This window comes from Hemiscyllium ocellatum, chromosome 35, assembly GCF_020745735.1.
Source record: "Hemiscyllium ocellatum isolate sHemOce1 chromosome 35, sHemOce1.pat.X.cur, whole genome shotgun sequence".
Classification (NCBI taxonomy): domain Eukaryota; kingdom Metazoa; phylum Chordata; class Chondrichthyes; order Orectolobiformes; family Hemiscylliidae; genus Hemiscyllium; species Hemiscyllium ocellatum.
Window position 1 is genome coordinate 37,486,459 of NC_083435.1, and position 21,833 is coordinate 37,508,291.

At 46.6% G+C, this 21,833-nt stretch overlaps 1 protein-coding gene and 1 pseudogene across 1 annotated transcript in view; one reads left to right on the plus strand and one right to left on the minus strand.

Annotated features, from left to right (window-relative positions):
- Positions 1-1,942, plus strand: part of LOC132832636 (cytochrome P450 2K1-like) — a 29,903-nt gene extending 27,961 nt beyond the window's left edge. The window contains exon 9 of the mRNA XM_060850718.1: positions 1,460-1,942. Within this exon, the coding sequence (XP_060706701.1) occupies positions 1,460-1,638 (179 nt within the window). The 3' untranslated portion in view covers positions 1,639-1,942. The remainder of the gene's footprint in view (positions 1-1,459) is intronic.
- Positions 1,943-21,044: 19,102 nt separating this feature from the next.
- On the minus strand, positions 21,045-21,185 carry LOC132833025 (U1 spliceosomal RNA; annotated as a pseudogene).
- Positions 21,186-21,833: the final 648 nt, after the last annotated feature.

A 21,833-nucleotide genomic window follows, 5' to 3' on the forward strand; every position in this document is an offset into this window, starting at 1 on the left:
TAAGCAAAGACTTGAAGAGGTATGGGCCTAAGGGGTATGGAATTGACAATAGATCAGTCATTAAATGGTGGAACAGACTGGTTGGGCTGAATGGCACACTGCTGTTCCTATGGTTTCAGCCTGGAATTTCACTGAGAGTCTTGGAGTCATACAGCATGGAAAAAGACCCTTAGTGTCCAAGTTAGTAAGACATGATTTCCCATGCACAAACCATGTTGACTATCCCTAATCAATCCTTGCCTTTCCAAATGCATGTAAATCCTATTCCTCAAAATCCCCTCCAACAACTTACCCACCACTGACATCAGGCTCACCCTGTCTGTAATTCACTTTTTCTTATAGCCTTTCTTATACAATGACACCACATTAGCCAACCTCCAGTTTTCCGGCACCCCACCCGTGGTTATCAATGATACAAATATCTCAGCAAGTGTCTGAGCAATCTCTTCTCAAGCTTTCTTCAAAGTTCTGGGAAACATCTGCTCAGTTCCCAGGGATTTATCTCCCCTTGTGTGTTTTAAGACCTCCAGCACCTCCTCTTCTGTAATATGAACTCTTTTCAAGCCTTCATTACTTATTCCCCCAAGTTCCCCCACTTCTATGTCGTTTTCCACAGTAAATACTGACACAAAGTCTCCATTTAATACCTCACCCATCTCCTATGGTTCTACACACAGGCAGCCTTGCTGATCTTTAAGGGGGCCCTATTCTCTCCCCAGTTACTCTTTTGCACTTAATGTCCTTAACGAGCCTTTATGGATTCTCCTTAACTCAATTTGCCAAAGCTATCTCATGTCCCCTTTTTGCCCTCCTGATTTCCCTCTTAAGTATACTCCTACTGCTTTTATACTCTGCTGGGGATTCACTCAATCCCAACTGGCTTTGCCTGATAATATGCCTCTTTCTTTGTCTTGAGCAAAGCCTCAATTTCTCTGGTCATCCAGCATTCTGTACACCTACCAGCCTTGCCCTTCACACTAACAGGAACATACCATCTCTGAACTCTCGTTCTTAAAGGTCGCCCCACTATCCAACTATCCCTTTACCTGTGAATAACCTCCTTCAATCAATGTTTGAAAGTTCCTGTCTAATACCGTCAAACTCTGCCTTACTCCAGTTCAGAATTCTAACTTTTTGATTAGTTCTATCCTTTTTCATAACTGTTTTAAAACTAATACAAATTACGATCACACAGCCCAAAGTGCTCCCATGCCTCAGTCACTTTCCCTGTCTTCTTTCCTAACAGAATAATACCATGAGCTGGGATCATAATAGTTTGTGTGGGAGTGCAGAGTGGAGGGAAAGGATCAGCAAGGATCTTACTGAAAGGGGCAGGGGGGTCGAGTAACCGAATGGACTCCACCTGTTTATGAACGAATCCTGTGTATGTGTGTGTGTCAGTGTATCTGTGTGTGTGTGTGTTTGGGTGAGGTACTGACTGTCCCCTGTTCTTTTTCAGGTCGGAGGGTGTGCGCTGGTGAGGCACTGGCTAAAGTGGAGCTTTTCCTGTTCTTCACCACCTTGCTGCAGAAGTTCCACTTCCAGGCCCCACCAGGCGTGACAGACCTGGACACTAACCCGGGAATCGGCTTAGTGACCTCCCCGAAACCCCACCGGGTTTGTGCTGTGTCTCGCTGATGGGACCCAGCGACAGGCCCAGTCGGTCTTTCACTGCTGGGTTTATAAAGGTGGGACTCGATTATCCTATCTCTATGCTAGCTGCGACACAATCGTTTACTGTTTGCACAAAGCGTAATTCCATCAGCTTGTCTCCGAAACACTCTCCCGTTAATGATAACAATTCCAAGGAACATTTTTTCCAGTTGTATAAAGAAGCTGGAATCCCATTGAGAGGCGTGAGTCCACTGACCACTCAACCAATCCAACTCATTCATTTTGAGAAAACTTTACACACGAAGCATTGACTTAATCGGGTTATCGAAATGCTTTCAAATGGATACATTGCAACTACTAAATGATTAAGCCTTGTTCTTTAACAATAACCAGCATGTTTCACTGATTCTGAATGAGGGAGACCACCTTACGTTAGTCAGACTCCTACCCAATCACATACAAATCCTCAGGGAGCTGAAAACTCTGTCAGATTAATCTAAATATCTAATCAAGTTAATCATGGATGTGATGATTAAATATCTAATAAATGTGCTCTATATCCAATTAGTGCAATGTCATTATTGGAAAATGGAACTCAAAGTGGGTGGTGTGACAGTACAGTCGATAGCTCCTGGATATATATTCATTACCATTTGGTGCTGCCTCATTGCTAACCACGTTATTGATCAAATAGAGAATCAGCAGAAATCCAAGTCCACATCTGTGCAGAGATATGTGCAGATTTAACACAGAATGTTGCCGTATTATGATCACAGGGTGAAAGTGAGGACTGCAGATACTGGAGCTCAGAGTCAAAGAGTGTGGTGCTGGAAAAACACAGCAGGTCAGGCAGCATCTGAGGAGCAGGAGAATCGATGTTTGGAGCATCAGTCCTTCATCAGGAATGAGGTTTGTGTCCCAAGGCAGCTCAAGGGGTTGAGAGATAAATGGGAGGGGAGTGGGGTCAAGGGGCAGGGTAGCTGAGAATGTGATAGGTCGTTGAAGTTGGGGGTGAAGGTGATAGGTCAGTGGGGAGAATGGAACGGATTGGTGGGAAGGGAGATGGACAGGGTCAACAGGTGAAGAGGGCATTGTTCAGTTGGAGGGTTAGATCTGGGATAAGGTGGGGGGAGGGGAAATGGAAGGTTGGATCTGGGACAAGGTGGGGGGAGGGGAAATGCAAGGTTGGATCTGGGATAAGGTTGGGGGAGGGGAAATGGAAGGTTGGATCTGGGATATGGTGGGGGTGAGGGGAAATGGAAGGTTGGATCTGGGATATGCTGAGTGTAATACCAGAAAAGTCAGATTCCAGATGGAGACCTACCTTGAAAAATCACAAGTTTGATTTCTTTTGTTTCCAGTCAGGGACTCCCACTGACAGGTTAGGGACCTGCGGATCAGGGTCCAAATAGAGTCAGGGCCCTTTAAAAAAAGGAGTCAGGGACTTCAAGGGAGTCGGAGAGTCCCACTGACAGGTCAGGGACCTGCATAAGGAAATACTTCGAATGAGTCGGGGACTCAACTTCAGTCAAATTGGCGTTGTCTAAATTAATTCCCAAATTATTCTGTGAAAGACAAAACAAAGAAAGATCATGATATATTATAAGGAGACTGTCAGGGTTTGAGAATGTCAAGAATGTTTTGCAGAAATCATTCGTCTTGATGTTCATTGTCAGATTGATGATGAGTGAAAGCATTCGGTCGGGATTATCTTCTCTGTTGTATCGACTCGGCTTGGCTTGGCTTGCTTTGCTGCTTTGTCTTGTGTGTCTGCTATCGTTTTGTTCTGTGTGTTTTGGTGTTTGTCCTTTGTTTATGGAATAGAGAGGGTGGTTCTGCCTTTATCGTGTTAAAAAAAAGAAAGCTGGCCAGTGATACAATTCTCACACACTTGGTTAAGTATCTGTGTGCAACAGCCAGGATTTATGAGACTAAACTCCTTAACTTTAACTGTTTTGGAATGTGAGTGCCTCATTACCCTTAAAATGTTCATATTGGGTGTGTGTGTGAGAGAGAGAGACAAAGAGAGAGAGAGAGAGAGAGAATCAGTGCTGATTTCCTGGAGCTTGCAGCAAGTTGAGCCCTTTATGATTCAGCTGGAATGCACATTTGTTTGTTGGTGATTGAATGTTTGTGTTTTGTTCCTGGAGCTTCAGATCTAGGACTGTTTTGAATTTGATTTGCCCTTTGGGAATTTAAGATGATTTATTTTAAGGTTAATGATCCATCTGTGATTATGAAATGAAATATTAACCCCTGTTCTTGTCACAGGCCATGACTGTGTGACTGTCAATTTCTAACTCATCTCTTTTATGCTTACATGAAGATTCTTGAAGAAGAGCTCATGCCCGAAACGTCGATTCTCCTGCTCCTTGGATGCTGCCTGACTTGCTGCGCTTTTCCAGCAACACATTTTCAGCTCTGCTTACATGAAAGCCAGTCTTAGTTAATTTCAAATCAGTTTAATATGGAGAAAGACAACATTACAATCTTTTTTAAAAATCTTCTCCTTTGATTCTGCACCATTTGACATCAGTATAAACGTTCTCTCAAATTCCCCATACTTGCATACGACTGCCAAAGTTCATTTTCACCTGTCTCATCCCTACCTGTTGGATGAATGAAAAAATCGACTAAAGGAAGTAAAGCAGTAACACGAAACCTCAGGTGCAGCATCATTCTGTTCCGGGATGAGCGCAGGTTTCTGCTCAATTGGAAAATGGAACTCAAAGTGCAGAAGTGGGTGGTGTGACAGTACAGTCAGATAGCTCCTGGATATATATTCATTACCATTTGGTGCTGCCTCATTGCTAACTACGTTACTGATCAAATAGTGAATCAGCAGAGATCCAAGTCCAGATCTGCACAGAGATACGTGCAGATTCAACACAGAACGTTGTCATAGAATTGATGAAAGGAAGTAAAGCAGTAGCACTAAATCTGGGCCTCAGGTGCAGAATCATTCTGTCCCAGGATGAGAGCACATTTCTGCACAGTTTTAGTTATAATCTAAGCCTGGCATTGGGGAAAATCACCTGAGACGTTACTATTTGCTCAGTGAGTGGAGGAATTTGCATGAACCTTATTTAATTTAGTTTAATTTGGAAAACTGGAAGTATAAAGATAGATCCAAAATATCTCAAACTAACAGCATTGGTTTCAGAAAATGATGCCAGCAGATTTAATTTTTATTTCAGACTTTGTTTCCATTTAATTTTAAGACTACGGTGTCTCATTGGTCATTGTGGTGTGCCAGTCGTAGCTTTATTCCATATCAATTTCCTCTCCCTCACGGACAACTGTAATTTCAGTTCAAGATTAGGTTGTGATAAATCGTGTAACAAAATTAACATCCTATTGTTAATGTCTGTGTTTTGGATTCGGCCAGTATTTGTGCATTAGATGGTTTTTGTTACCATGAGAGTAGACAAGACCCTTTAAGGCAGCTGTCGACATTTCACGGCCTATAGCATTGTCAATGAGCAATGACTGGTCAGGACCGCTTACTGAACCTCATCTAGGATTTAAATTAAGGGACTAGAACCAGGTAATGATAATGGATTTCAGAGTTGGAAACTGTACATTTTTCATTTTAAATATTGAATACTGAATAAATGAATTTCCAGTTGATAATTATATTAGCCCGGAATCACAATTGGCAGGATCGCTTGGTTTTATTCCTTCACACATTGTCAGTGACCTGCCTCATTGCCTCATGGGTAATTTGAAGCATGGCCGCATTGATTCGTTGCGAACTAAAGAATGGAAAGATACCTTACTGGCCAGTTGAAGGAATTCAGCTTGTGATTGAGGAATAGAGGTGTGTATAGTAGATGGAACTTCCAAAAGGTGGGAGGTGTTCATAGCTGACTGTGAATGGGTAGATGAACAAATAAAAGGGCCATGTGAAGCAGTGTAAGGTGACTAAGGCTGAGGAATATACAAACAGGGTTAAAGCAACAACGCTGTGAAATAAAGAACTCAGATTCTGCTCGGAATCCCCAGCCTATGTCTGGCATACAGACCCTATTTGAGGATGGGGATGACGCTGATAGGGATGAGGATGGGGATTTTATTCCTGGATACCTACTGAGCCCCTAACATCTCCTGATAGATCACACACCCCCTTATTACAAACCTTTCCTTCTTTTGAAAATGAAGCGTCCAGCCTTCATTGCCGATATCATGGGGATGAGTGGCCTGTGCCATCCTAAACCAGGGGCCTTCCTGGGAATCAGAGTAATGTTAATGAGGCATGCCCCCTGACCACAAGAACAAACCAGCCCAATTTGCTCAATATGTCCAAGGGTGATACAGATATAAACTCAGTGAGATTCTGGGAGCAGCCTGAATACGAATGGCTTGTGGTATAGGACTGAAATAAGTGGCCATCTGTTTGATGGAAGTGGTATACAGCCCACAATTGAAAAAATAATCAAGGAACTGATGCACCTTTGTTTAACCCTATGTTTTTACAATGTTTTCCTCCTGGTGTCACTGACATGATCCGGACACACAATATGAACTAGTCCAGGATTTCCCAGTCGCCAATGAGATAAATGGTGGTTTTCTATTGGGATGGCCAGAACCAGACTGAACCACAATGCAAGTTACAGGTAAAACCGATTATATCCAGCAACCTCGCGATCCCAAGTGCTGTGTGCCTCAGCCCTGACAGGGTTAATTGGGGCCAGGATACTCACTGGGAGTGGAATCTACCTCAGATACCCACCCAGCGACCACAGCTGAACAACTCTTTCCCGAGGGGACCCTGCAAATGGGGACAGACAGACCCCAATGCTACACCTTTGAGGCTGGGAACAAGACAGTGAAATCCCCCAGGGGCAAATGGCAGGTCCTTGCTTTAACTGTGGAAATATGGCCACGAGGGAATGATGTGTCCTTAATGTTACCTTGGAGCAAATGCAGGGATCGACACGCTTGCATCCTGGCAAAAGGAAAATCTGTGAATATATACTGACTCTTCATTGTGCTTTTGGGGTGACCCATGATTACAGAGCCTTGTGGGAACATAAAGGATTGTTAACACCCATGGGATGGTGTTATAGTAATGCTGTTTTGTCCAATCAATCTAGCAGTTATTAAGATGTTCGATTCACACTGAGGCAACTGGTCCAGTTTCCAAAATAATGAGCAGATAGATGCTGCTGCCAAGCAGGCAGCCTTACACCCCAACCCTCCAGTCCCATTGGGTCCCCAGCAACACCCAGATAGAGACAATATGGGGACAGGGATGTCAGACCTGGGAAAGGTACAGAAATCAAATAGAGTACTCCCTCAATACTCAAACCAAAATGTGGGTGACTCCTGCTGGACAGGTTTGTGTTCCTTCTTTGCTGCTGCCTGTTGTAGTTGATGATGTGCATATTTGTACACACTTGGGCAAGGAGGGAATGGTTAATACTCTGTTACAAACACGGTGGCACCCAGATTTCCAGAAAGCAGCCAGGAAAAGAGCTGACGCTTTGTTTAATTTGTAAACCAACAAGACGCACGCTGTCCTGCGGTTGTTAACCCCTTCCTTGCCTGGTTGGCCTTTTTACTTGCCCACAACTTGCTTTTATAGAATCACCTCGTGCACATTGTTCTGAATATTGTCTAATAATAATGGATGTGTTTAGTAGATGAATGAAACTATCCCAATAACTGATACAGCTGCCACTACAGTGTTGGCCAAGTGGGAAATATTTGCATTAGTTCACCAAAACTCTTCAAAGTTTACATTCACAGGTACACCAGGCCTGAGAATTAGGCCCGGGGCACATTGGAGCCTGGGTGAAAAGGCCCGTTCCTAGTCCTGCTGGTCACCCATTCAGCAGTCAAGGTCAAGGGGAGGCCGTATGGACACAGGGGACGCAGTGCAAGGGAGGACCACCCCAAGGAGAACATCTATTGATTCCTGCTGCATTACCTGGAAAACCCACAGCCGCAGATGTCCCCAACTGATTGTTTTTGCAGTAATTACATTGGTTTTGCTTGTTTTTCTGATGTCGCTCTTATCTGACTAGGGTCCTCGGTATAACCTGGTGGCCTCGACTAAGAAAGAATTGCATTTTAATGCCTTCCTTTATATGACATACCTTTAGACACAGTAGGTTAGCCACTCTGCCTGCTGGGTTTGTGCACACGTTCCTTTCCATTCTAAAGGTTGGATTCCCTTGAGGGCCGTACCTTTTCTCAGAAGCTGCTGAATGGTGGTTGCATCAACGTCATTCTGCTGCTGTCATGACCTTTCACATCCCTCTGACCTTCCTGAATCTGATAGGACCCCCTCCACCTATGGGGACAACAACCCCCCCCCTCTGGTGGCAATCAGTGGGATACAGGATAGACACGTTTGGAGGGGGGGTTCCAGCCTCGCTATAATCTATCACAGACACCCAGCCAACCGTCTCGGTTCCTTATCAATATCACGGCCACAATAACAACCTTCAGACCTAAGGGGCATCTCTTTCATGCAGAGGGTGGTGTGTGTATGGAATGAGCTGCCAGAGGAAGTGGTGGAGGCTGGTACAATGACTCCATCTGCCATTTTTGAGCCCATTGGCCCATCTGATCAAGATCCCATTGTAATCCGAGATAACCTTCTTCGCTGTCCACTACACCTCCAATTTTGGTGTCATCTGCAAACTTACTAACAATACCTCTTATGCTCGCATCCAAATCATTTATGTAAATGACAAAAAGTAGAAGACCCAGCACCGATCCTTGTGGCACTCCACTGGTCACAGGCCTCCAGTCATAAAAACAACCCTCCACCACCACCCTCTGTCTTCTACCTTTGAGCCAGTTCTGTATCCAAATGACTAGTTCTCCCTGTATTCTGTGAAATCTAAACTTGCCAACCAGTTGATTTCCCTGACTGGATTTTAGAGAATCCCTACAGTGTGGAAACAGGCCCTTTGGCCCAACAAGTCCACACTGACCCTCTGAAGAGTATCCCACCCAAACCCATTGTCCATTCCCCTATATTTACCCTGAATAATGTACCTAACCTACACATTCCTGAATACTATGGGACAATTTCACATGGCCAGTTCACTGAACCCACACATGGTTAGCCTGTGGGAAGAAACCAGAGCGCCTGGCAGAAACCCACGCAGACTCAGGGAGAATGTGCAAACGCCACACAGGCAGTCACCTGAGGTCGGAATTGAACCCGGGTCCCTGGTGCTGTGAGGCAGCAGCGCTGATCACTGAGCCACCATGTCGTTACAACAGTTGACAGCTCTTCTCTTGATGGTATCTGGTTTTGATTGTTCCCGTGTTACACGTTTCTAACCTTCTTGTTATTTTCACAAACAAAGTGCCAGCACCGCTCACCCTGGATCCCGGCACAGCGCAGGCCAGACTCCTGCTGTCCGAGGACCTGACCGCGGTCCATGCCGGCGATGAGAGGAGAAACCAACCGAACAACAGGGAGAGGTTTGAGCCCTGCACCTGCGTGCTGAGCAGCCAGGGCTTCAGCTCCGGCCAGCACTACTGGGAGGTGGAGGTGGCCAACAAGACCGACTGGGACTTGGGCTTGGCCCAGGAGAATGCCCAAAGGAAGGGCCAGATCACGCTGATGCCCTCGGTTGGCTATTGGACCATATGTCAGAGGCGAGAGCACATCTACGGGGTCTTGACTGCTCCCTCCACCCTCCTCAAACTGGGCGCCAAGCCCAAGAAGGTAGGGGTCTACCTGGATTACGAGGGAGGGCAAATCTCCTTTCACGATGCCGACAGCATGACCCACCTCTACACTTTCACCGACACCTTCAACGGCAAACTGTTCCCCTTCTTCAACCCCTGGTTAAACACCAGGAACTCCGAGCCCCTCAAACTGTGCCACGTGAAACTCTAACGGGTTCGGGGGAAGGGGGAATGGGGCACACCTCACCAGAGCTCGAACGTTGGTTAGGGAAACGTGACGCACAAACCTCCCGGGAAATCCAACAGGTCAAGGCCTCAGCCTGTTGGGAGTCTCTGGAATTTGCCAGTCGATTCACTGCCTCCTGGTGTCTGCCTCACCCTGTCTCAACCTCTCCATTATTTGTCAGCACTTGCTAGTATCCACATTAATCCCTCCCCCACTACCCCCCCCCCCCCCACCCCGTCCCCTCACCTTGACAAGCAGTTTAAACTGGTGCCCATCTCATGGATCCATCTTGCTTAATGCCATGCCAGTCTGCAGACTGAGTCACCCTGGAGTTTTCTAAAGTTGAAACCTTGTCATGCGAAAATGTATTCTGCATCTTCTTTCCCTTATTCTCAGTTTCTCTTTCTGGATCCGATATTGATCCTAATTGACACTGCGTTCTTCCCCTCACATTCCGCCATTGTCTTTAACTCTCAGGATGGTCAGTCCTGCTGTTCCCTGTGGTCCCACTGTCCTCACTGAGTCGATGTCATCAACGCACATGTCCAGCAAGTTAGGACACACAAGGATTTTGACGACATAGCAGAACAAAGCAGCCTGCTTGATTGGTACCCCATTGAGAAGCATTTCCTCCCTCCCGCAATCAATGTTCAGTCACAGCAGTGTGTACCATCTACAAGCTGCACTGCAGAAGGTCACCAAGGCTCCTTAGACAGCTCCTTCTAACCTCACCACCACTGCTGTGTCGCAGGAGAAGGGCAGCAGATACCTGGGAACCTGCAAGTGCCCTCCCACCATCCTGACCTGGAAATACATCGCCGTGCCTTTACAGTCAGTGGGTCAGAATCCTGGAACTGGCTCCCGCATGGTAGCATGGGTGTAACTCCAGCAATTCAAGGAGGCAGCTTACCCCCCGCTTTCTCGGAGGTAACTGGGAGTGGACAATAAATGTTGGCCTGGCCTGTGACATCCATGTCCCATGAATTAATAAAACACGAACAAATTGGACTCAATCTGAAGGCTGTAGGAAACTGTAACTGACCATGCCACGAGATGAATTTTACATCTCACCCATGCTGGGTGTGATTTTGATGGGGTAAGGGTCACATTAAATACAAGGGCTGGTCAGCTCACCACCACCCCACTCACTTGTAAGTGCAGTCACTCACTTTGGTGGGAGAAGGGAAGGAGTTCCCAAATCTGCTGCCTGCTCACCATTTCTGACTAACTAATGGATCGGCCATTAAGCAGCTCCTGTTGCTGAGTAATCAACCCATTTTTAAGGGTACATGACACAGAAAGATGCAGGAGAGCCAGAACAGGGGCATCAAATTCTCACAGTAATTAAGAACACTGGACTGTTGTGTTTCATTCAGTCACCTCCTTTATCTGTTGCCCATTTAATTCAGAGTCCTTTACTTCAATGTAAACACGTATGAAGTGACTGTTTTGCACACTGTGTTAGAAAGTCAGTGACTAATCCTGTTCTGTAAAGTGCCTGGAGATGTTTGCTTCTCTATTAAAGGTACGGTTGAAAAGCTGATTGGGGTTGTCATTTTTACTCTGTTTTCTCCTTTTGTCAACCACAAGGTGAACGTGATTCAGGTAAAACGACACCATCCTGTTTGTCACACAAGCCGTACTGATCATTACCCAGCAGCAAAGATGCCAATTCGGAAGCACACACCTCCTTCTGGAATGTGCCCATGCAGAGGAAGTCTGCAGAGGAATGCAGTGGTGTTTGTTGAGGTTCGTCCCGAGCAGCGCCGTGATACGGATCTCCAAGCTCTACGGCCTGTTCCCAGGGACGCACACTGAGACGAACATCAACTGTGCCTGGAGGATCATCAACTCGGTGAAGGACGCTCTCTGGGCGGTCCGAAACCTGTTGATCTTCCAGCTGAAGGAGTTGACCCCGACTGAGTGTTGCAGACTGGCACATTCCAAGGTCCAGGACTATGTGTTGAGGGACGCACCGAAACTTGGAGCCAAAGCGTGGTAGGGAAAGACCATCGTGTAACATCTGCCTGCCTAAGCACACGGGTCCAACACAGTAAGGGGGCTCCACAGACCCCCCCCCAACTAAACATGTAATGGTACAGACCTGTATGAATGATTACTCTCTCTCTGTATGAATGAACTGTGCTGTGTGTGAGAGTCTGTGTCTGTGTGTATGTGTGTGTGTCACTGTGTGTGTGTGTGTGTGTGTGTGTGTGTATGTGTGTCTTTGTGTGTGTGTGTGTGTGTGTGTGTGTGTGGGTGAGGTACTGACCGTCCCCTGTTCTTTTTCAGGTTGGAGGGTGTGCGCTGGTGAGGCACTGGCTAAAGTGGAGCTTTTCCTGTTCTTCACCACCCTGCTGCAGAAGTTCCACTTCCAGGCCCCACCAGGCGTGACAGACCTGGACACCAGCCTGAGAACCGGCTTAGTGTCCAACCCGAAACCCCACCGGGTTTGTGCTGTGTCTCGCTGATGGGACCCAGCGACAGGCCCAGTCGGTCTTTCACTGCTGGGTTTATAAAGGTGGGAGCTGCAGCACAAAGTGTGAGGCAGCATCAGAACCGGATTACCCTGTCTCTATCCGACTTGGGACACAATCATTTACTCTTCGTACAGATCTATATCGTCCCACCTTCACTTCAGTAATGATAACATTTCCAGGGAATCGACTGAGAATGTCCTCCCATTACAAAAGGAGGCAGAAATTTCATTGAGAGTTTGCATTCTGTTTGCAAATTAACTCAGACCCCATTCCAAATCTGATTCATTTTGAGAGAATCCTTGCTTTTTGGAGGATTATGTTCATTGAGGTATTTGAACTGTTGCATTGCAATGACTGGTTTAACCATATTCCCTATTCTTGCAATAATTCACATTTCTCTCTGGTTTATTTGTTTGGCAGGTTCCACACAGCCTAGTCAGAATGGTCAGTCTAGTTCCATAGAAACCTAACTGTGTGAAAGCTGTCAGGGTCATGTGAATGTGCAATACAAAGACCTAAAACTGGCACTCTAACTCAAGTTATGCAAAATGTTATTTATTGTTAGAAAATATAACTCAAAGTGCAGAAGTAAGTGTCCTGCTCTTAGATGTCCTAATGACTTATTAATCTCCGGTGCAGGCTCATTGCTGACTGACTGTTGCAGTTTGTAGAGATCAAGTGTAGATTTGCTCAGATTAAACACAATGTTGGTGAAACGTGTGATCACTTCTTTTCATGCTTGCTGTCCTTGAGAACTGTCCTGAAGAAATGAAAGGAAGTAAGTTTGACTTGCACAGGCCACAGAATGTGTGATGGAAATAAAAATGTTGGCATATTTTAATTATGTGTTTTTAAAGCAACTGTTTGAGAAAACAATGACTGAAGATTTGCATATGATCTGGAGCTGGGGTTGGGGGGGGGGGGCGGGGAGAGGGAGGTACAGACGCAGCCTTTGCTGGCTACAAGACGTTGACTGGTCTATGGATGAGTGACCAATTGCTAGTGACAGCGTATCAGAGAATTGACCATTTATGAATAAAGCTCGTATGAGGTTCTTGTGAAATTGATACACACTGGTTTATTTCACACTATCGTGGGAAGAGAAATTGACCACACGTATACAGAATGGGTACTCTGTACAGATGAGCATCAGCTCTGTTCCCTGAAGTACAGGCATATTCCATTCTTATAGGGTCACAAGTGACTGATGTTAATTACAGGACAATACAGTTTGACATTGTTGAATCAATGCTGCGTGTCCAGCATTCTCTGTCAGGTAAACAATGCCCATAGGAGGTTAGCTAATCTAAAGGCATCGAGACAGTAATGGGTCACATCCTGTTCACAATAGTTCCATAGGACAGTGGTCATCCACATGGAATACCCTGGTGCCATTTAGTCTGTGGGGACATTGTGTCAGCTGGAGTCCTGGGGAGACAGAGAGAGCCCTTGTGGATTCTGGAGGTGCAGTGCCATTGTGAGGTCAAGAATCCCATGAGCGGATTGTTTAAATAACATGTTCCTCTGATTAGGTAATGGCTAGTTATTGGCTCTTTTACTGTTAGTTCCTGAGTGTAGCTAATTTGAGTTAGCAGTGGCGTTGTGGGTAGGCCCTCTTTCACTAGAGCCAAACATGTTTTCTGTAAGGAAGCGGTCAGTAGGCAAAATGGTATTTCCTTCTCCCACACAGAGACTGTTCTGCCTGGCAACAACTGAGTGATTGGTTCTCAGGTCCCTGGAAAGCCTGAAGCTGGGAACAAATTTCAAAGAGAAAGAGGGGAGGACAGTACTTCCTCAGCTCAGGAGTGGTCTCTCTGTTCACTGCAGTCAAAGCACACTGTAGACCTGATGAAAAGCAGTTTGAGTATCATGGGGATCAAGGGTTATAGGGAGAAAATGGGAGAATGGCGTTGAGAACCTTATCAGACATGACTGAATGGTGGGCAGACTTGATGGGCTGAATGGCCTAATTTCTGCTCCATGTCTTATGGTCTTATCTTTCCTGCAGCAATAGTTGTAAGTTGTAACTTGTAACTAATAAGTCAGAGGTATTTTTTAAGTGATACCAGCCATCTGCTGCCTCTGCAAGTATTCAGAGTAAGGAGCACTGCAACGTGCTGGCCAGCAGAAGGACTTATACACTTAATGATAAGGTCCTAGGGAGTGTTGCTGAACAAAGAGATCTTGGACTGGAGGTTCATAGCTCTTTAAAAGTGAAGCCACAGGTAGATAGGATAGTGAAGAAGGCGTTTGGTATGCTTTCTTTTAATGGTCAGTGTGTTGAGTACAGGAGTTGGGAGGTCATGTTGTGGCTGTACAGGACATTGGTTAGGTCGCAGTTTGAATATCACATGCAATTCTGGTCTCCTTCCTATCAGAAAGATATTGTGAAACTTGAAAGGGTTCAGAAAAGATTTACAAGGATGTTGCCAGGGTTGGAGGTTCTGAGCTGCAGGGAGAGGTTAAACAGGCTGGGGCTGTTTTCCCTGGAGCGTTGGAGGTTGAGGGGTGACCTTGTAGACGTTTACAAAATCAAGATGGGCATGGATAGGATAAATATGCAAAGTCTTTTCCCTCGGGTAGGTGAGTCCAGAACTAGAGGGCATAGGTTTAGGGTGAGAGGGGAAAGATATAAAAGAGACCTAAGGGACAACGTTTTCACACAGAGCGTGGTACGTGTATGGAATGAGCTGCCAGAGGAAGTGGTGGAGACTGGTACAATTGCAACATTTAAGAGACATTTGGATGGGTATATGAATAGGAAGGATTTGGAGGGATATGGGCCATGTGCTGGAAGATGGACTAGATTAGGTTGCAATATCTGGTCGGCATGGACAAGTTGGAGCGAAGGGTCTGTTTCCATGCTGTACATCTCTGTGACTCTCTGACTCTCTGAGATCATTTCGACAACAGAATCTGGGAATGAACACTATTGAACTGTCTTTCCAGTCTTTCCTGTGATCATAATCTGTTTTACCCTGTCATTTGTCTGTGGATGTATGTGTGTGACAGGGGAATTTCGAAGGGGATTAGAAGTGAGTAATTATATGCCGGTGGTACTAGGTTATAGTCCAAAAGGCTTATTTGGAAGTAAGCTAGTGTTTCCAAATAAAACTGTTGGACTATAACCAAGTGTTGTGTGGTTTTTAACTTGGCTTAACAAGCGGGGAGATGCTTTGTCCTGGATGGTGTCAAGTTTCTTGAGTGTTCTTGGAGCTGTACACATCCAGGCTCGTGGGGAGTATTCCATTACACTCCTTTGTAGGTGGTGGACAGCTTTGGGGACTCAAGAGATGTGTTACTCACTACAATATTCCTAGCCTCTGACCTGTACTTGTAGCCACTCTGTTTATGTGATAAGTCCAGTTGAGTGTCTGGTCAATGATAACCCCCAGGATGTTGATACTGGGGAATTCAGTGAGGGTAACACCATTGAAGGTGAAGGGGCATGGTCAGATTGTCTCGCATTGGTGATGGTCATAGCCCGGCATTTGTGGGGCCTGAATGTTACTTGTCACTTGTCAGCCCAAATCTTGTAAACCTGGGGAGGGAGGGACAGAGAGTTGCCCTGTACCATCAATTTTGGCATCATCTGCAAACTTACTAACCATATCTCCTAAATTCATATCCACATCATTGAGAGAAATGATGTAAAGCCATGACCTAAATGAGCGGTGGGGCAGAATCTACAGGCTGAATGGTCTACTCCTGTTGCTATCTTGTGAGGGGAGCATTGTAACTGTGCAGGCAGCTGGGGTGAATATCTTCCTTAATGCTGGAAAACGGTCAGCTCCACAGACCGCAGCAGATGGACCACTGCCTCCCTCTGCTGGAGTAGCCCCTGCACTGCACATAACGGCCATTTGAAGTTCCAGCGCAAAATCAAGTGAAAAGCCCTTCCTCATGAAGCCTGAAACGTCGACTCTTCTGCCCCTCGGATGCTGCCTGACCGGCTGTACTTTTTCAGGGTCACACTCTTCAACTCTGACTCTCCAGCATCTCACGTTTTCCTACGTTGTTATCAGTACATCTCACAAATCTGATTCTGTTTTGATTCCCTCCTCTCAACTCCAGGAACAGAGGGACAGCAGACCATTTAGCCCACCATTTAATGTAGCCATGGCTGATTGAACAGTTCCCATTTACTCGCACTACCACCATAATCTCTTTTACCAATAATACTTCAAAATCTAACCTTTAAGGACATATAATTCCGGATTGTTTTTAGGATTCAAATTCCAGCATCTGTTACAAGGGGATTGAACCTATGCCTCAGAACATCTCCTGAGCTGTGGTTAGTCCCAATATCCCATCGCCTCCCCAACAAGCCACGCTGTTTTTCCCTTTTCCATCACGAATGCATCAAACTTTCTGTCAAGAGGATGGATGGAGACTGCTTCAAACGCTCCATTCTGTGGGGAATTCCCTACCTGTAACACGACGTGGAAACAAATCCTCCAAAGTTCCATGCTCTTTCCCAAGCAATAATTGTCAGGGTTTCCTCTGCAGTTGTCCGAAAAACAGGAATGGTTTCTGCACGCCCAATTCCTTCCCAAATTTAAAGATGCCCATTTGCTGTCCCCAACACTCTACAGTATAAACTCCGAGATTGACATCATTTCCTGGCTGTGGCAGCTCCTTAACCTGAATCAATGAGATGGAAACACGGCTGGTACAGTGGCTCAGTGGTTAGCACTACAGCCTCACAGCGCCAGGTTCGGTTCCACCCTCGGGCAACTGTCTGTGTGCAGCTTGTACCTTCTCCCCGTGTCTGTGTGGGTTTCTTCCCACAGTCCCAACACCTGTAGGATAGGGTGCATTGCCACTGGGAAATGCAGGGTTAGAGGGTAGGTAGGGGGTGGGTTTGGTTGGGATGCTCTCATCGATGCACATTGGCGCATTTTGACCTGGCAACAGAATTGACTATTGAGCAAGAAACACTGAGTGGGGTTGAGGGCTTCTTTTTCAGGCTGGTGAAAAACGACACCATCTTCTTCATAGCTTGCAACACGTTCTCGCCAAGACCTTCCCTACGCCTCCACTTCTCACCTTTAGACAACTGCCAAACCTTAAACAGACTATTGTTCACAGCAAACTGCCCAGCCTGCAGGATAACGTCATCCACAACACTGTACAGCCCTATCATGGCAACCCTGCAGGACATGTCAGAGTGTGGACACGGACACCACCATTATACGTTCGGACACCGTGTACCGTGTACGCAGCAGGTCTGACTGTATCACAATCTTTGTCTCGGCCAGCGTTGTCTACCTCATACACTGCAGGCAAGGATGCCCCGAGGTATGGTTCATTGGTGAGACCAAGCAGACGCTACAACAACAGATGACACCGCACAACAATCCCCAGGCAGGGGTGTTCCCTCCCAGTCTGGGAACACTTCAGCAGTCAGGGAAATTGGCCTCAGATCATCCAGTGAACATCCTCCAATGAGGACTTTGGGATATACAACAAATCAGAGTGGCCGAGCAGAGGCTGATAACCAAGTTCGGTACCCATGGGAATGGCTTCAACCTGGACTACAGGTGACCCCACTACACAATACACACTCTCTCAGACATACACAAACACTCTTACACCCTCACACAGCCATGCAGATCCTCTCTCATACACAAGCTCTCTCTCATACACACAAACATACACCTCCCATACTCACACCCCCTCACAGGCCTGTATTCCATCACATCCACACACACACTTTCACCAAGCTTTCACACATGCAAACACGCATTCTCTCACTTTGACTCACACACCCACTCTCATGCACATACCCTCTCTCTCTCTCTCTAAAAGATGTGGACACACATATTAGTCGATGGGGTGAATTTGTATTGGCAGAATTATATTTGCAGATACATTCTATTTTGCTCACAAAATGCATAATCTGCAGACAGTCAATATATGTAACATTTTGTAAATTCCACTTTGGAAATAGAACCAGACTGACTCAAAATTGAGATATATGGGAGAAAGTGAGGACCGCAGATGCTGGAAATCAGAGTCGAGAGTGTGGTGCTGGAAAAGGCAGGCCAGGCAGCATCCGAGGAGCAGGAGAATCGACATTTCGGGCATAAGCCCTTCTTCAGGAAAGGTTGGGATACAGACAGACTCTAACCTCACAGCTTTAATGCATTGTCTGAGCGGAGTTGTCACCATTTGTTTTTAACCAATGGTTTAATAACAAATAACAAGCTGAAGCCAAGAGGATGGGCATTTAATTCAGTGATATCAACGACTGAATCTATTCTCTGAATGTGAATGGCATCATCAACTGTGAATCTAACAAAGATTTGTGTGAACAAAGCATACAAAATAGAAAAAAAAGTTTTGCGCTCAAAACAACAGCACCCTCTGCTGAACACGAGCATCATAACCTAATAAGGCAGCCTGATGCAATTCTGTCCAGCAACACAGAGGTTAAAGCTCCAAGTTTGCCAAATATGGGGGTGATTGTTCCCGGATTGTCAAACCGTCCAATCACAAAGCGCAATATCAACCAATCAGTGAGAGCAGCGGGGGAGCTTTATGCGCCAATCAGACGCGAGCTTTACTTGACCAACCAGAAAACGCCGGGCGCCAGCCGCCAGCGGCTCAGAATTGTACAAAAGGAGGGGCGGGGGAGATGAGTGAGTGAATGAGTGAGTGCTCTTCGAGGACACCAACCACTCGGACGGCTGCATCAAGCAAAGGCTTCCCCCAAGCTAAGTGCTCTCTTCACTTGGACGGGAGACTAAGCTCAGGAGGATTTACTGTGGCTTTTCCACCGAAATCCCTCCTCTGCTAGTCTCAACTGGGATCCAGCCTGTATGGATTACCTTCATTCCTTCCCTCTTTCAGCTCTCAATCTCTCCCTTGCTACTTCTACCGCATCTTCTGCCATTCTCTTCCATCTTACTGCCCCTTTTTTTTTGAAAGGTTAGCTCAGAAAGTAACCGGTTTCGAGTCGGGAGTTTCCAACTGAACTACACTTGCCTATTTTGACTGAGTTAGTTACGTTAGTTACTCGAGCAGTGCGTCCGTGATAATGCTGTTCAGATGTAAGTTGAAACCTTAACCACTTTGTTTCCTTTCCCCACAGGTCACCTAAGGCGCCAGATTGTTTGCTGATCCCTGCCTGGGAGCTGGCTCTGGGTGTGAAAGACTCAACTCTACAATCAACCACCGATCCTCCATCCACGATCAAGGGCTGATCCTCAATCCGCGATCAAGGCTGATCCTCCATCCGTGATCAAGGCTGATCCTCCATCCGCGATCAAGGCTGATCCTCCATCCACGATCAAGGGCTGATCTCAATCCACGATCAAGGACTGATCCTCATCCACGATCAAGGACTGATCCTCATCCACGATCAAGTGCTGATCCTCCATCCGCGATCAAGGGCTGATCCTCCATCCGCGATCAAGTGCTGATCCTCAATCCGCGATCAAGGGCTGATCCTCAATCCGCGATCAAGGCTGATCCTCCATCCGCGATCAAGGGCTGATCCTCAATCCGCGATCAAGGGCTGATCCTCCATCCGCGATCAAGGGCTGATCCTCCATCCGCGATCAAGGGCTGATCCTCAATCCGCGATCAAGGCTGATCCTCCATCCGCGATCAAGGGCTGATCCTCAATCCGCGATCAAGGGCTGATTCCCAGCCTCGAACCATATTCGGTGATGATTTGGAGACGCCGGTGTTTTTGGTACAAATTCTGTGTCTTGAATCACTACAACCATCTGAAGTAGCAGTGCTCCGAAAGCTTGTATTTCCAAATAAACCCCGTTGGACTATAACCTGGTGTTGGGTGGTATTTTCCGTTTAAACTTTTAATAATTAGTACTAAAGTTTATTTGTAAGGTGACCCCGCGTGTGGCGATATTATATACTTTCCCTGTACTTGAGTACACGTGACACAATAGAATCCAAATCTAAATTTGTGTGTGGAGCTGGTGGAAGTGGGTGATGTTGTGGGCGAATACTTTGCATCAGTATTCACAAAGCAGGAGGGCATGGTGGATGGGGAGGTTAGGGTCAGGTGTGTTGGTACTCCGGGCATTTCAACATTAAACAAGAGGTGGGGTTGGGTGCCTTTAAAAAGCATTAAGGTGGACAAGTCCCCCGGATCTGATGGGGAAATATCCCACAACGTTAAAGGAGGCACGTGAGGAAGTTTCTGGAACCTTGGACGAAATCTTTGAGATAAAATAACAGCTGTTTTGGGTCACTGAAAACAACATTGTAATACCGAATGGCACGCTGGCTCTGTTTCTGCGCTGTGTGACTCTGACATAAAGCTGGGTGGGAGGGCGTGCTGTGGGGAGGACACTTGGCAGGCGGAGTATAATGCGGATAAATGTGAAGTAAACCTACCAACAGTGGCTAAGGGCAAGAGTGGGGGACGGGGTCAAGTTGTGTTTAATTCCCCCACCCCCCATCGTGGCATTACCGTCACCGAATTTCCCATTATCAGTATTCCCAGTGACCAGACACTCACCTGGACTAGCAAATACATATGTCACCTCGTCAGTGTGGAGTGGATAGGTGGGAAGGAAATGGACAGGTGGGACAGCTCAGGTGGAGGGTCGGGTCTGAGATGAGGTGGGGGCTGTAAGGTGAGGAAATGGGTGAAGTCAACATTGATGCTGTGTGGTTGGAGGGTTCGAAGGCAGAAGATGAGGCATTGTTCCTCCCAGGCGTGAGGTGGGCTGGATTTTGAACTTTGTAGCTCAGGCTGTTGATGCCCTTGCTTGGTAGGTTGGCAAAGACGCAAATGGTGGTAAGACATGGAGCAGATGGTGACTGAGAGCAGTTAAGAGGGAAGGTGTTTAAGCAGCATGTTGAGAGATATAGTGAGGAAATAGAGGGAAATGGTCGCATATGCAGCAGAGATTTGGTGGGCTTAACGGTTTTAAAGTTAGGACTGCTCCTGCTTGGAGAGGGAAGAAAGGTATACCAAAGACTGCCCGAGCAAACTTGGGCGTTGAGTTAGCAGTGAGAAGGCAAGTCGCAGCATAACAGCACTGCCTACAGAAAACGAGCAATTCGGGGTCTGCCATTGGCTTCTAAATCTGGGGAGAGCGCGAACGCAGTCCCCTCCTATCACAAACATCGCAGCCGAATATCCCGCATGTGAGGACATCGCAGGCGTCAGCACACCCGAAGTGCAATGGGATAGCCTCATCCTGGGAGCGCCACTTCTTTTTATTTCAAAAATATACTTTATTCATAAAATATTCATAAAATATTTGATACACTGTACATTTGGTAATGCCATACATATGTCAACATTTACATACACAGCTCAGAATTTTCATTATTACATACAGATCTGTGCATTTCTCACTCACATATTGAGCTAAGGCGTCAGCAGAGCCCAAATGACTGCAGGGCCCCCTGATCTTCTATAGACAGGCGGATGTTAAACGGTGGTCTTTCCCCACCGTGCCTTGGCGGCAGCTGCCCCAAGCTTCAGCGCGTCCCTCAACACGTAGTCCTGGACCTTGGAATGTGCCAGTCTGCAACACTCAGTCGGGGTCAACTCCTTCAGCTGGAAGATCAACAGGTTTCGGACCACCCAGAGAGCGTCCTTCACCGAGTTGATGATCCTCCAGGTGCAGTTGATGTTTGTCTCGGTGTGCGTCCCGGGGAACAGGCCGTAGAGCACGGAGTTCCGCGTCACGGCGCTGCTCGGGACGAACCTCGACAAATACCACTGCATTCCTCTCCAGACTTCCTCTGCATAGGCACATTCCAGAAGGAGGTGTGTGACAGTCTCTTCCCCCCCACAGCCACTTCGAGGGCAGCGTGCGGTGCGGCTGAGAGTCCAGGCGTGCATAAATGATCTCACAGGTAGAGCC